The sequence below is a fragment of the Schistocerca piceifrons genome, chromosome 2, assembly GCF_021461385.2.
Source record: "Schistocerca piceifrons isolate TAMUIC-IGC-003096 chromosome 2, iqSchPice1.1, whole genome shotgun sequence".
NCBI lineage: Eukaryota > Metazoa > Arthropoda > Insecta > Orthoptera > Acrididae > Schistocerca > Schistocerca piceifrons.
This window is the reverse complement of record NC_060139.1, coordinates 268,650,678-268,665,358: the sequence shown is the minus strand read 5'-3', so window position 1 is coordinate 268,665,358 and position 14,681 is coordinate 268,650,678. Positions and strand designations below refer to the sequence as shown.

Below are 14,681 nucleotides of genomic sequence, written 5' to 3'. Positions count from 1 at the left end.
TCATGGGTCCTTTCTATTCTATCGAGGATTTCCTGTAGAAATTAAGGTGATTCTTGTTGTATTGTTGTTTGCGTTTACTTAAACTTGTGGACTGACTTTTTTCAGGTTCATAAACATTTATTTTTATCTGTTTTTTACTTTTATGTTGTAATTTCATGTACTGAGCGCGTTCCATGACCTTGGAGATTTGCTCCTCAATTTGCTCCTACGGAACTTGACGTGTAAATAAAATAAAACAAACAAGAGACCTGAAACAAGTCAGTGTTGTTACTGTAAATACTACAAGCTCTTTTCTTGATAAATACGAAATTCATTTATTTTTGGAAATATTACTGATTCTGTAGATTTTGTAAAAGTAAGTGTGTCCATGATGAAAGAATAGAAAAATTCGAAAGCCCTAACGCTTTGGAAACGACTTTAAACTAATTCCTGTTCCGTATGTTTACATGTTAGGAACGTTGCGTTTATCTAATAACACACAATCCTAAATCACAGTCCCACGTGCAAAATTAGTGATACTCATCATTATAATGCAATATGTAAAACGAATTTCTGTTTCAGATTGATTAAAATGGTGTTTTGTTGCGACAGAACATTGCGTCCTTGGTAAAATAAAAAGCTATCCAAGAAATTAAATAAGTAATTATTTAAAACGGATAAGAAGTATTATAAAGGCGCACTTAGCACGTCTGACTTCCTCAGAAATCAAAAAGTAAACATCTTCATGTTTCCAGAATGAGATTTTCACTCTGCAGCGGAGTGTGCACTGATATGAAACTTCCTGACAGATTAAATCTGTGTGCCGGACCGAGACTCGAACTCGGGACCTTTGCCTTTCTCGGGCAAGCGCTCTACCACTGAGCTACCCAAGCACGACTCAGGCCCCGTCCTGACAGTTCTACTTCTGCCAGTGGTAGAGCGCTTGCCCGCGAAAGGCAAAGGTCCCGAGTTCGAGTCTCGATCCGGCACACAGTTTTAATCTGCCAGGAAGTTTCATCTTCATGTTTCTTAATAGGGAAAATTTAAAACATCTTTAATTGCAATATATAAAAATAACCAATCTAATCCATTAATTCTTTAGTTCGGTACCTTTCACCAGAACGACTTTCTAATAACTGTCTCAATGATTCGCCACAAAGAAGTACGCTCTTTTCTTAACAGAAATGAACGGTAAGTGACGCTTGATTCATCATGAGTTTTTCTCCAGGGGTATAAACGAAGTGCAACAGCTGTGTAGTGCACATTTATTGCTAACTGTACCGAAACTCATGTACAATTCACACTTCATGTACTGCTAACATTACATAAAGATTTATTCCACTAGTTGCAAGAGCTGTTCTACTGTTTCACTTGTAGCATTCTTACTTCAGCAGGAATTTACTAACGTATATGAAATTAGAATGAATTGGAATCTATATGCCAATCCTTCTGCATAAAATTTTATTACTGTAGGTGCATTTTTCGTCATACTTTCCGTATATTAGTACGATTATCCAATCCTTCTATAGCAAAAAACGTTATAGAACTAAAATTAATTTACAAATTTATAACGAGTCGGAAAACCAAATGTTTCACTAACGACATACCGTAAAACTGGTGAATCATTTTACTGGTTTTGGAATTCTGTTAAAGTAATATAGTCCATTTGCTATCATCTTCTTTCATTTGTTACTGGTATGAAATTAATCAAGAAAACACAGTCAGCATTTCTATTATGCTTAGAAGTAGTGCAAAATAATATGTTTTCCACCATTCTGAATGAGAATCTCATGATTTACAGCGTTGAAATATCCATGGCTAAAATTTAAATTTCGTTAGGATAGTATCGTATCCACTTACCTTTATATGACTCAGAAACGTAGGTCCCAGCATGGCAAATTAGACATTGTGCTCCGTGTTCGTTTTTTCCTTATTGAAACATTTTGATCTTATTTGATAAAATATCACAGAATTTACCTTTCCTTTTAGGTATGCTTCGAAATGAGACGTCTCAGTACTGAGAGAAACGATTAGCAAATGAACATTTCAAGTAATCTTCGTTCTCCATAACCCCCAACCAACGATGTGACTCAAAATTTGTCATTGTCGGCCTTGAACAATGAGAATGGCCTCGATAACTCTATACAAGTGACCGAATCACAGAGTAGGAATATTTGTGGCTGGGCATAACGTACTACGTATGTCGCCAATATAAAATCAGAATTGTTGCATAACAGCGTTGTTTGTTCGCATTTTGGAAACTCTAAACATACACTTTTTTGCCCTGTATTTACTCATTTATTAGTAACTTAAACATAAATTCCTTTTAGAGACACAGGTAGGCCCATCGGTCCCGACCGACCATCTTGTCATCCTGTGCCAATGATGTCATGCAGTATAGAGGTGCGTGGGATGAGGACACCGCCCTCCCGGCTATTATTAGTTTTCGTGACCTGAAGTCGCTGCTGCTCTCCTCAGTTGGCTTTATAAGATCGATTACACCCCGTTCCAGTCCTCCTAGCAAGGAAAAAACCCTGGCAGTACCAGGAATCGAACCGGGGTCTTCCACATGGCACTCAGCCATGCTGATCACTCAGCTATAGAAGCGAACATTTATTAGTAACAGCAACAGTAAATAATTATTTCTGCTATGGATGCAAATCGAAAAATCGAAATACAAAAAAGAAGGAAACGTTGTTGTTGTCAAGTGACTGTTATCGTATTAATAAGGAGCGCTCTATTTGTTGTAAAATATCGAGAGACAACACAACTAGTTGACATCGTGTGGCTAATTTATGTGACCGTATTTATGGCGGAACAACTTTTAGGCAAACCTGATAATTTAAGAGTGTGCTGTCAGTCAATCCCTTGACTGTGTGAACATTCGCCCCATTGTATTACAGACCTACAGCTCTCCAAACCATTGTGCTTATTTTAACGTAGTCACAATAGAAACCTACAGCACTAGTACCTACGGCGTGGGGAATGAGTATGTGCGATTAATACATTAGTTCATCAAGGATGTTGTTGTTGTGGTCTTCAGTCCTGAGACTGGTTTGATGCAGCTCTCCATGCTACTCTACCCTGTGCAAGCTTCTTCATCTCCCAGTACTTACTGCAACCTACATCCTTCTGAATCTGCTTAGTGTACTCATCAGTCCGCAGCTCGTGGTCGTGCGGTAGCGTTCTCGCTTCCCACGCCCGGGTTCCCGGCGGGATCAGGGATTTTCTCTGCCTCGTGATGACTGGGTGTTGTGTGATGTCCTTAGGTTAGTTAGGTTTAAGTAGTTCTAAGTTCTAGGGGGCTGATGACCATAGATGTTAAGTCCCATAGTGCTCAGAGCCATTTTTTTTTTTTTTTAGTGTATTCATCTCTTGGTCTCCCTCTACGATTTTACCTTCCACGCTGCCCTCCAATGCTAAATTTGTGATCCCTTCATCAAGGATGAACAAAGATTAAACCTACATTACCAGAAAGTAAAATCGATTAATTTCGGTTCTAAAAATATTTTAATTTGCGATAAATCTCTAATTTGCTACAAGTCACAGCTCCAAATCAATGTTTTCCTCTTCAGCGTACTAGGAAGTCAATTTGCAATGCCGTCACATCATTTTTTTTTTTCTAAACGGAAACTCGACAGTACCGTGATATCCAACACAGAACCAAAAAACTAGCGATAGTCGTTTTCTTTTCCTGCAAGAAAGAAAATGACTTCTCAGCTATGACATTTATGACAAAGAAGTGAAACGCACTTGCGTTTATCTCAACAAAGCTTTAAGCCAAGTACATTTCGGATAATAAATGCAAATTATTTGTATGGCTATGACACTCCTGCACAAAATCCATGGCAGTTTTGAACGAGATCTGTTATCACCAGCGATGTAATGACGTTCAAAATGTACACAGCGCTTACTGGAAAACCTTTGACCGTGCCGAAGTCACTTGAGTTTGAAGAAAAATGTACGTTGTGGACACAAATTCTGTTCTTCACATCTGCACATAAATTTCTCCCCTATGGACCGAACACTCACTGGTCGTGGTTTGTATGCATAACCACCATAAGTAGAGTTTTTCAAATTTCTACCGGACACCGGACATAATGCTAAGATTTAGGGTATGTTTGTTATCTTCTGGACGTCTAACAAGCCTACCCCTGGCCCATTCGCGACTTCAAAACGAAGGAACCAATCAATATGTGAACGTCTCAGTAATTTGTACAATACGGACAGAGTCGCCGACACAGCGTGACGAAACCGTGCCGCTCTGAAGGGCCGAGTTGAGAGTCATATAAGGCGACGAGCTGAAAATTAGCGCTCAGTTGTCGCGGGCGACACGCTAGAGATGCATACGAGGCACGCTGTGGCCGTCTTCCTGCTGGCTGCTACTGAACTATCGGGTAAGTCGAGCTGTAGAGCAGAAAACTACGCTCATTACGGTCAGTTCAGGTCTTCCAAATACAGTCCAGCTTATTGCGTTGTGACATCATCCATCGCAAGGCGCCAATTTCTTGGACAACGGCTATTTACAACTATGAACCCTACTGAAGTGTACAATCGTCCCAAAACATATCATGCATATTGTTTTCCTTTATTTCTCAACCAACCGCATGGCGATAATAATAATAATACTGTCGTTAAGCCATTACAACAATAGACGTTTAACTCATAGTTCCATTAATAAAAACAAAAGCACGATAGCTTACCTACTGAAATTACACTACTATATTACAGATAATCAATCATTTCCTGCCCTGTGCTTCCTTTTAAATACAGAAACAATTTCGCTGCGTAACTTCAATTACTGCGTGACTTTAAAGATTCGGCCAGTATTCTTTGTTTCCTCAGAAAAAGTAAGTTGCCAGTGTTCGAATTCGACATGTGATATCGATTCCGTCGAATATTAATTCGCTTCACGATTTCGTAAACAACGTAACGAGTTCGTGCTTTCTTAATTGCATGGACTCGTAGAAAAAAAATACAGTTAGAAATCGTAAAATCTCTGACAATAACAAAAACTACTTTTCTTAGACTGTCTTCAATGGATTTTTATAATTTGACAATTATAAGAAGTTTCAAGAACTAATATGCACTAAATAGTACGCATTAAAAAGATCACGACGTCGATTTCAGTTTAAAATATGAAACATTGATGTTTACATCTAACTTTCTGCCAGTATTGCCAAATATTTCCTCAGAATAAAGAAGCACTGTCCCTGCACGAATAAAAATTTTATCATGATCTGATTTCTGATTACGCGTCTAGGGGTCTGCGTATAATATTTCTAAAACCCCCAAATTTTTCTTAAAGTGATTCGGAAACCCTTTTCTTAGGTTTTCTAACCGTACTTTGTAGTGGAACTGTATTTGACGAACTTCCGTTCATTGCATTACGTCGCCTAATAAGTGATTTAACAATGGCAATAAATGATCTGCCGTTAAGGAATGCCTTTCTGCGAATGGAAAATGTGCCACACTAAATGCAGTTCGACACTTCTGTGCTGTAGTTTCGCTGCCGCGGATTCGTTGCCTTCTTGTGTCATTTGTACCTCCCTTTACCATCAAAACAGCGCTTTATTAATTAACTCAGGCATCGTGTTCAGTTAGCTCGACCGCAAGCTTCTGTTTCTCAGCAGAGTGATCTTTACAGCTAATATTTAATCGATGATTACAGTAAAACTAAAGAGTTGCAATATTAAGATATACAGGACAATCATACGCTGTTTATTTATGTAGCACATACTGTGCAATCGGTGCTGTCAAAGGACCATCATCCTCATTATGTAGCTTTTCAGGGGAAAATTAAACGGCAACGGTTTTGATTTGAAAGTAATAATGGTGATTAGGATTACGTGCGCTTGATTTTGCCGTTAACTTCAAAGCACTGGAAATAATAGATCATTTAAGTAATTTTTTAAGGTTTTACTTCTACATCTACATCCATACTCTGCAAACCACTGTCAAGTGCGTAGCAGAGGGTACTTCCCATTGTCCCACATATTATTTCTACCGTTGCATTTGCTTGTGGGGTGCGACTTCTCAAATGCCTCTGTGGTTAGTACAGTGTGTTCTTCAAATTTTGTACCTCTTGGTCAAAAGAGTATCCTTGTGCATTGGATTGTCCAAAAGTAAAAACTATGTCTCGAGCGAAATAGTGTGTGTACCATCGTGATTTACAAAGAGACCTGTACGTCTCCATGTCGTCTTCAACATCTTGCAGATCGTCTTAGCATCGAAAGGCTCTACAGTTTCGCGCAATTCATCACTAGTATTCTAGCTACGTTGAGCCACATGGTACTAATTATTCCACATGTGTCATCTATATCTATACTCAGCAAATCATCCTAATGTGCATGGCAGAGGGCATGTCCCACTGTACCAGTTATTAGGGTCTCTTTCTGCTCCATTCACGTATGGTGCACAGGAAGAATGTTTGAATGCGTCTGTGCGTGCAGTAATTATTCTAATCTTATCTTCACGATCCCTATGTGATCGATACTTAGAGGGTTGTAGTATACTCCCAGAGTAATCATTTAAAGCCGGTTCTTAAAACTCTCGGTTTATAGATTTTCTCCGTATAGTTCGCGTCTATCTTCAAGAGTCTTCCAGTTCAGTGCCTTCAGTTTTATGTGGCACTTTCCTAACGATTAAACAAACCTGTGACCACATTCGTGCTGTTAGGCCTATCTGGTAAAGGTCCCACATACTTGAACTATATTCTAGAACCGGTCGCACGAGCGATTTGTAAGCAATCCCGTTTGTAAACTGATTACACTTCACCAGAATTCTACCAAATAACTGAAATCTAACACCTGCTTTGCTCACGACTCACCTATGTGATCGTGCCACTTCATATCCCTAGAAAGTGTTATTTCTATGAGTTGACTGACTTAAACAGTGATTCATTCGTAGTGTAGTCATAGGAAACTGCGGTTTTTTTTTTTTTTTCATTTTCTGAAATGCATAATTTTACATTTATGAACATTTACAGCAAGTTGCCAATCTCTGCACCACTTTCTAATCTTATCAAGATCTGACTAAATATTTATGCAGCTTCTTTCAGATAGCACTTCATTATAGCCAACTACTTCATCTGAAAAAAGCCTAATTTTACTATGAGTATTGTCTGCGAGGTCATTATACAAAATGAACAGCAGGAGTCCCGAAACACTTCCCTGGGACACACCTGAAGTTACTTCTACATCTAACGATGGCTCTCCATCCAAGATAATGGGTTTCTTCCTCCTCACCAAAAAGTCCTCAATCCAGTCACCAATTTCACTTGATACCCGATATGATCGTACTTTTGATAACAAGCTTATGTGTGGTACTGAGTCAAATGGTTTTTGGAAATCAAGAAATACAGCATCTACCTGACAGCCTTGATCCAAAGCTTTCCTTGTGTCGTATGGCAAAAGTGCGAGTTGGGTTTCCATGATCGATATTTTCGAAATCTATGCTAGTTGGCACTGAGTAGTTCATTCTGTCCAAGATACCTCTTTATGTTTGAGCTCAGACTATGTTCGAAGAGTCCACAACAAATCGATGTCAAGGATATTGGACGGTAGTTTTTTAAAATCACTTCCACTATCCTTACTGCAGGTGGGTGTGAGCAGCGCCTTTTTCCAAGGACTGGGCACGGTTTTTTGCTCAAGGGATGTATGACAGATTATAGTTAGAAGAGGGGCTAATTCAGCTTCAAATTTAGTATAGAATCTGACAAGGATTCCATCAGGCCATGGACCTTAGTTGAATTTTAACGAGTTCAGCTGTTTCTCACTGACACTAATTCTTCGTTCTACTTTTCAGTGGTACTAGCATTAAATTGGGGTAGTTCTCCTGGGTTTCCCTTTGTAAAAGAACATTTGGAAATGGAATGATTCATTTTAGCTCGCGATTTGCTACCCTCAATTTCAGTTCCTGTCAATTCACTATGGACTGGACAATGACTTTGGTGGCACTAACAGTCTTTACGTAAGACCTGAATTTGTTTGGGTTCTGTGAAAGATCGTTTGACAATATTCTGCTGTGGTAGTCATTGAAGGCATCTCTCATTGCCCTCTTGACAGCCAAACACGTTTCATTCCCAGCAGCTTTCAATCTATAGCACTACGCTTTGCTTTACACCTACTATGAGGTAATCTCTGTTTCTTTAGAAGCTCCTTTACAGTGACTATATACCATGGAGGTTCCCTCCCAGTATGAGCATTTCTATCCAGTGTAAGGTCAACTATTCTTTTAAACTTGAGCCAGAGTTCCTCTACATGCCCCTGCCCTTTGCTGAAAGTTTCAAGATCACCATTGAGATATGATGCTATTGATTTTTTATCTAGTTTACTGAACACACACACATGGTAATTTTGTCACAGCTGCATCATGGCCACTGGCACCAGTTTCGGTGTGGGCATCCTCAAGGATGTTAGGACTATTTGTGACCATTACATCCAATAGCCGGCTGGAGTGGCCGAGCGGTTAAAGGCACTACAGTCTGGAACCGCACGACTGCTACGGTCGCAGGTTCGAATCCTGCCTCGGGCATGGATGTGTGTGATGTCCTTAGGTTAGTTAGGTTTAAGTACTTCTAAGTTCTAGGGGACTTATGACCACAGCAGTTGAGTCCCATAGTGCTCAGAGCCATTTGAACCATTTGAACATCCAATATATTTTCTTTGTGAGTGGGGTTCCCAACTATTTGTTCTAAGTAGTTTTCAGAGAAGGCATTTAGTAAAGTCCATAAGGAAGTCTTATCACGCCCACCACTAACAAAACTGTAATTTTCCCACTTAATTGTTGGATGATTTAAGTCTCCACCGACGATTACAGTATGATTGAGGAACTTATGTACAAGTGGACTGAGGTTTTCTTTAAAGTTTTCAGCTACATCAGGAGGTGAGTATAATGAGCGTTAGAATGATCCAATTATCATTTTACGCCCACCCTTGATACTGAGTCTTGCCCATACAGTCTCGCATGCAGCTTCAATTTCTACCTGGGTGGATCTGAGTTTCTCGTCTACTCCGAGAAGTATACCACCTCCATTTCCCATTTGCCTATCCTTTCGAAATACACTTAAACTTTCCCGAAAAATCTCACTATTATCAGTTTCAGGTTTCGGCCAGCTTTCCGTGCCTGGTATTATGTGAGCTTCAATGCTTTTCGTGTGGACTTTTGGCACCATTAAAACTGTATTATTCTCACCTGTGGGTGGAATTTCCTGGTTTCTACAGCTGTCGTTATCTGGATTGGATGGAGACTCGCCTAATCTTAAAAAAAGAGAAAAAAACCTTCTGTGCACCCCCGAGTAGCAACCTCTGATGCGTAGTGCACACCTGACCCATTTAGGGGGACCCTACAGTTCTCAACCCTATGGCAGAAGTCCAGGAAGTCGCAACCTAGCTTGTCACAGAACTTTCAAAGTCTCTGGTTCAGTCCTTCCATATGACCAAAGGGCCACAACTAGATATAGGAACAATGCAGCAAATTGTGAGCTTCGTTGAAACTCTATGCACAAGCTTGGTCTTCACAACCTTCTCTGCCAGTCGCTGGAATGACCCAAGAATGACCTCAGAGCCCAGATGACAGGCATCATTTGTTCCAACGTGTACCACAATCTGCATTTGAATGCATCCTGTTCCCTCCATAGCTGCTGCAATAGCCTCTTCATATAGAGTGATAAAGTTCAGATTTCTCTGTGACCATTTCAGTGGGACTGAAAGTGCTGAACCATGCCCAATGCAACAACCTCGAAATTATTCATCAAGAAACTTAAGCACCTGAATGGCAAAGGGTGCTGAATCACAGCCCTGCCATAACCAAATAAGGTCCCTGATTTCCTTGTCTTCAAGCTGGGGCATCAGCGTCTGAACATGTCAAAATACTGTATCCAATTTTTAGGACACTGGGTAAATGCAGTCACTTTAGATAGGAGACTGCTTAAAAAATTCTTGTGCAATTTATCTTAGAATATTGCTCAAGCACGTGGGACCCATACAAGATAGATACAAGTTGTTAGCATGAATGATGACAGGTGTGTTTGATTCCTGGGAGAGTGTCATGCAATCACTGGAAAAACAGAACTGTGAGAAGCGTGAAGAGGTATGCCAGGTGCCTCACCAGAGCCTACTTACAAAGATTAAATAACAAGTATTAACCGAAGAATCTACAAATGCACTTCAGTGTAATAAGTATCGCTCTCGTAAGGACTGGACACAAAGGATTATACAAGAGTGTCTAGGAAGACCCTGTACCTGTCCTGACTTTGGACTAATGGAACGAATGGAATCCCTGCTTAGAAGGAGCCAAAAAGCATTGTTATCTGTAGTGTATAGTTTTGTTTCAGAACTACATTTTACACTGCTGCAACTGTGGAGCTATGGCTGTTGTGAGTGCATACAGTTCCACTGCTGAGAAACTGTAAGTTTCATTTGTGTAGATGCACGAATGCCCATAGACAGTGCAAAAGACGACTTAGGTAGTCAGTCTAGGTAGCAATCACTTTTGCAAGGCCCCGTCTCGTAAAGCAACCCTACTTGATAGTGATGAATGTGTAGGAAATGTCAAAGACAGGTAGCACAGTGAACAGAAGGAAACATGTGCCACCAATGCAGTCTCCAATTAAAAAATAAATTTTACTGTCATTCAACTGATTACAGCTATAGACAACGTCAGGATTACAAAAACATAAATAAAGCATCTTACATAACAGCTTTAGAGAAATTATGGTACACTCTCCAACAGTTACTTCTATGACATCAAATTTTCACATTCATAAAATTCATTAATTGAGTAAAAAGGATTAATTAATAACCAACTGTACAATCTGTGCTTAAATAAGTCGAGTGTAGCTTCTACACATTCTACAGGCAGTTTGTTGAACATTTTTGTACCAATAACTTCATAGCTCTTCAATGTTTTGGATACTCTACAGTAAGGTATGTCAATATGCCTATTATTTCTAGTGCAGTGGGAGTGTAGATCCTGTCTAAGCTGCTATTCTGGTAAGTTATTTTTTGTATATAAGAAAACAGTGTAAATCTATAAGTCTATTACAGTTCATATTTTAGGTCAATAAACAATGGCCTGCAGTGGGCACAATTTTCTGAGATTGCAATAATCCTAATAACTTTCTTTTGTAGTACCAAATTATCCTGAATGTGCATACTAGTACCCCAAAATAAAAGTCCATAGGATATGATACTGTGAAAAAAAGCAAAATAGGCTGTTCTTACATAAACCAAAGGTACATGATTTTTTAAATTTCTTAACAAGTACACAACTCTAGACAACCTTGCACTAACATACTTAATCTGTGAAGACAATTTACTATCAATGACAATACCTAAGAACTTTACACTATCTAGACAATCTTCTACTGGCAAATCTCTTAAACTTAATACTGTTTACTGAGTTGTACTCTCATTGAGCAAAAATCCATTAGCTTGGAACCAGATGCTGCTTGCAATAGTGTGTCTTTGGTCATAGTTTGAAGGGCATCAAAGTCTGAATCAATATTGAAAATAGTAGTATCATCAGCATAGAGGATGGAGTCAGTATTTATATAAAATGGACAATCATTTATCATTAGAATGAATTACAAAGGTCCCAAAACTGAACCTTGTGGCACACCCCGCTTAACATCAGCTATCTGCGATCTCTCGTTCCCAATACACACAATTTGTTTACGGTTATTAAGAAATGATTCAAATATGTTATCTACATTACTGTTAATGATTCCATAATGAACTAATTTGTTGAGAAGTGAACTATGCACTACACAGTTGAAGGCTTTGCTACGGTCAGAAAGAGTAGCCTGAGCAAAGTTCTTCTCCTCATAAGCACTAAGCACCTTTTTTATCAAAGAGTCAATAGCATGAACAGTAGATTTGCCCTTCCTAAAGCCAAATTGTGGAGCAGAAAGAATGTTGTTATGCTCCATATGATCAAATAACTGGCAGTAGATAATGGATTCTAAAACCTTAGAAAAAACTGGTGTCAGAGATACTGCATTCAGAGATAATGCATTCACACAAGTGCAGTTGAATTCCAAGAACTGTGGTCAACAGTGTGTGACCATGTATTAACAAACAGGAAATGAAAGTATTGACACCAATGTTTGTAACTGCATTATGTGGCATCTTAGAGCAGGGGCTTATGGTCTTATATAATTTGTTGTCACAATTTCCAAATGCCGTGTCTCGCTCAAGAGTGATATTTCTTATGCATGTGCAAGATATCACTGTTCACACAGATGTAATGTGGTTTTCTGCTCTAAGGAAAATCTCTATTATGTGCAAAAGTTGGACAGGAACCCACCTCATGTTACAGTATGGGTCAGGCTGACATCACGATACCTATTCTGACCATCTTTTTTTGAAGAGCATGTAAATGGAAATGCTTTGCCTACAACTGAACCAGTCTGATTATTTCACTCCACATCCCCCAAAACTTGTTGGACCCAGGTTTTGTATGGACTGACTAACTTCAGTTGTGACTCATAGATATTGTAGTCATAGAATACTACACTTTCTCATTTTGTGACATGCAAAATTTTACATTGGTGAGCATTTAAAGCATGCTGTCAATCTTTGCACCATGATGAATTCTTATTGAGATGTACTTGAACGTTTTGCAGCTTATTTAAGATTGTGCTTCATTGTGCTGCGTGTTTCAGATAAGGTATTTCAATCTGTAACTTACAAAATATTAAGTGAAAGGAAAGACAGGCATATGTAAGAAACATTACTTCTCCTGTGGTGTTATGAACACAGTTTATTTAGTTATTTTACAGAGAGTTACAACAACAAATTGTAATTTTTTAAACAGAACACGGGTTTCTACCATGTATATGATGGACTTAAACCAACTGTGTGCAAGTTATATCAGATGTAATTCTTGTCAATTTTAGTTAGGGTACTAGGAACATTCAAAGTTTTGGTTGGTAGATGCACCTTGCTGTACACAGTTGAGTGTCCTTAGATGGATCTTCTTGTGGTGGGAAGTACATTTAAGATGGGTGTGAAATCGAATGCTCATTTAGTCATTTCCCTGAACGCACAACTCAAAATGTCTCCTAAATGACATAGAGATGAAATGGAAAGTTACATGTATGTCCTCTCTTAGACACATAATGATTCATTCATTCAGGCACCAATCCCATAGAAGGAAAAGTTTTTTCAGAGGTTGTGACAAATGCTGTGATGTTTTTGTAAAGATAGTACTCTTTATATTATTCATATAACTAAAATTTCTGCTTAATAAATAAGATATTTATCAATACCATCAATGAAGTATTTAATGTGTGGATTTCACTTGTGCTTTGACACAGGTACTTGAACCCTGTTCCTCTCAGCATCATGTTACTACTTCTGCAATTTGTGAATCGTCCCTCTACTGCTCTCTCTAGTACCATGAAAGTTTTCCCCTGATGTCTTAACAGATGTACACTCCTGGAAATGGAAAAAAGAACACATTGACACTGATGTGTCAGACCTACCATACTTGCTCCGGACACTGCGAGAGGGCTGTACAAGCAATGATCACACGCACGGCACAGCGGACACACCAGGAACCGCGGTGTTGGCCGTCGAATGGCGCTAGCTGCGCAGCATTTGTGCACCGCCGCCGTCAGTGTCAGCCAGTTTGCCGTGGCATACGGAGCTCCATCGCAGTCTTTAACACTGGTAGCATACCGCGACAGCGTGGACGTGAACCGTATGTGCAGTTGACGGACTTTGTGCGAGGGCGTATAGTGGGCATGCGGGAGGCCGGGTGGACGTACCGCCGAATTGCTCAACACGTGGGGCGTGAGGTCTCCACAGTACATCGATGTTGTCGCCAGTGGTCGGCGGAAGGTGCACGTGCCCGTCGACCTGGGACCGGACCGCAGCGACACACGGATGCACTCCAAGACCGTAGGATCCTACGCAGTGCCGTAGGGGACCGCACCGCCACTTCCCAGCAAATTAGGGACACTGTTGCTCCTGGGGTATCGGCGAGGACCATTCGCAACCGTCTCCATGAAGCTGGGCTACGGTCCCGCACACCGTTAGGCCGTCTTCCGCTCACGCCCCAACATCGTGCAGCCCGCCTCCAGTGGTGTCGCGACAGGCGTGAATGGAGGGACGAATGGAGACGTGTCGTCTTCAGCGATGAGAGTCGCTTCTGCCTTGGTGCCAATGATGGTCGTATGCGTGTTTCGCGCCGTGCAGGTGAGCGCCACAATCAGGACTGCATACGACCGAGGCACACAGGGCCAACACCCGGCGTCATGGTGTGGGGAGCGATCTCCTACACTGGCCGTACACCACTGATGATCGTCGAGGGGACACTGAATAGTGCACGGTACGTCATCGAACCCATTGTTCTACCATTCCTAGACCGGCAAGGGAACTTGCTGTTCCAACAGGACAATGCACGTCCGCATGTATCCTGTGCCACCCAACGTGCTCTAGAAGGTGTAAGTCAACTACCCTGGCCAGCAAGATCTCCGGATCTGTCCCCATTGAGCATGTTTGGGACTGGATGAAGCGTCGTCTCACGCGGTCTGCACGTCCAGCACGAACGCTGGTCCAACTGAGGCGCCAGGTGGAAATGGCATGGCAAGCCGTTCCACAGGACTACATCCAGCATCTCTACGATCGTCTCCATGGGAGAATAGCAGCCTGCATTGCTGCGAAAGGTGGATATACACTGTACTAGTGCCGACA

At 40.6% G+C, this 14,681-nt stretch overlaps 1 protein-coding gene and 1 non-coding gene across 2 annotated transcripts in view; one reads left to right on the top strand and one right to left on the bottom strand.

Moving 5' to 3' along the window:
- Nucleotides 1–799: 799 nt before the first annotated feature.
- On the bottom strand, nucleotides 800–873 carry Trnas-aga. Its single transcript has one exon. It is a non-coding gene; the product is annotated as a tRNA-Ser (tRNA).
- Nucleotides 874–4,310: 3,437 nt separating this feature from the next.
- Nucleotides 4,311–14,681, top strand: part of LOC124777699 — a 103,068-nt gene continuing 92,697 nt past the window's right edge. Inside the window, exon 1 of the mRNA XM_047253184.1 lies at nucleotides 4,311–4,376. Within this exon, the coding sequence (XP_047109140.1) occupies nucleotides 4,322–4,376 (55 nt within the window). The 5' untranslated portion in view covers nucleotides 4,311–4,321. The remainder of the gene's footprint in view (nucleotides 4,377–14,681) is intronic.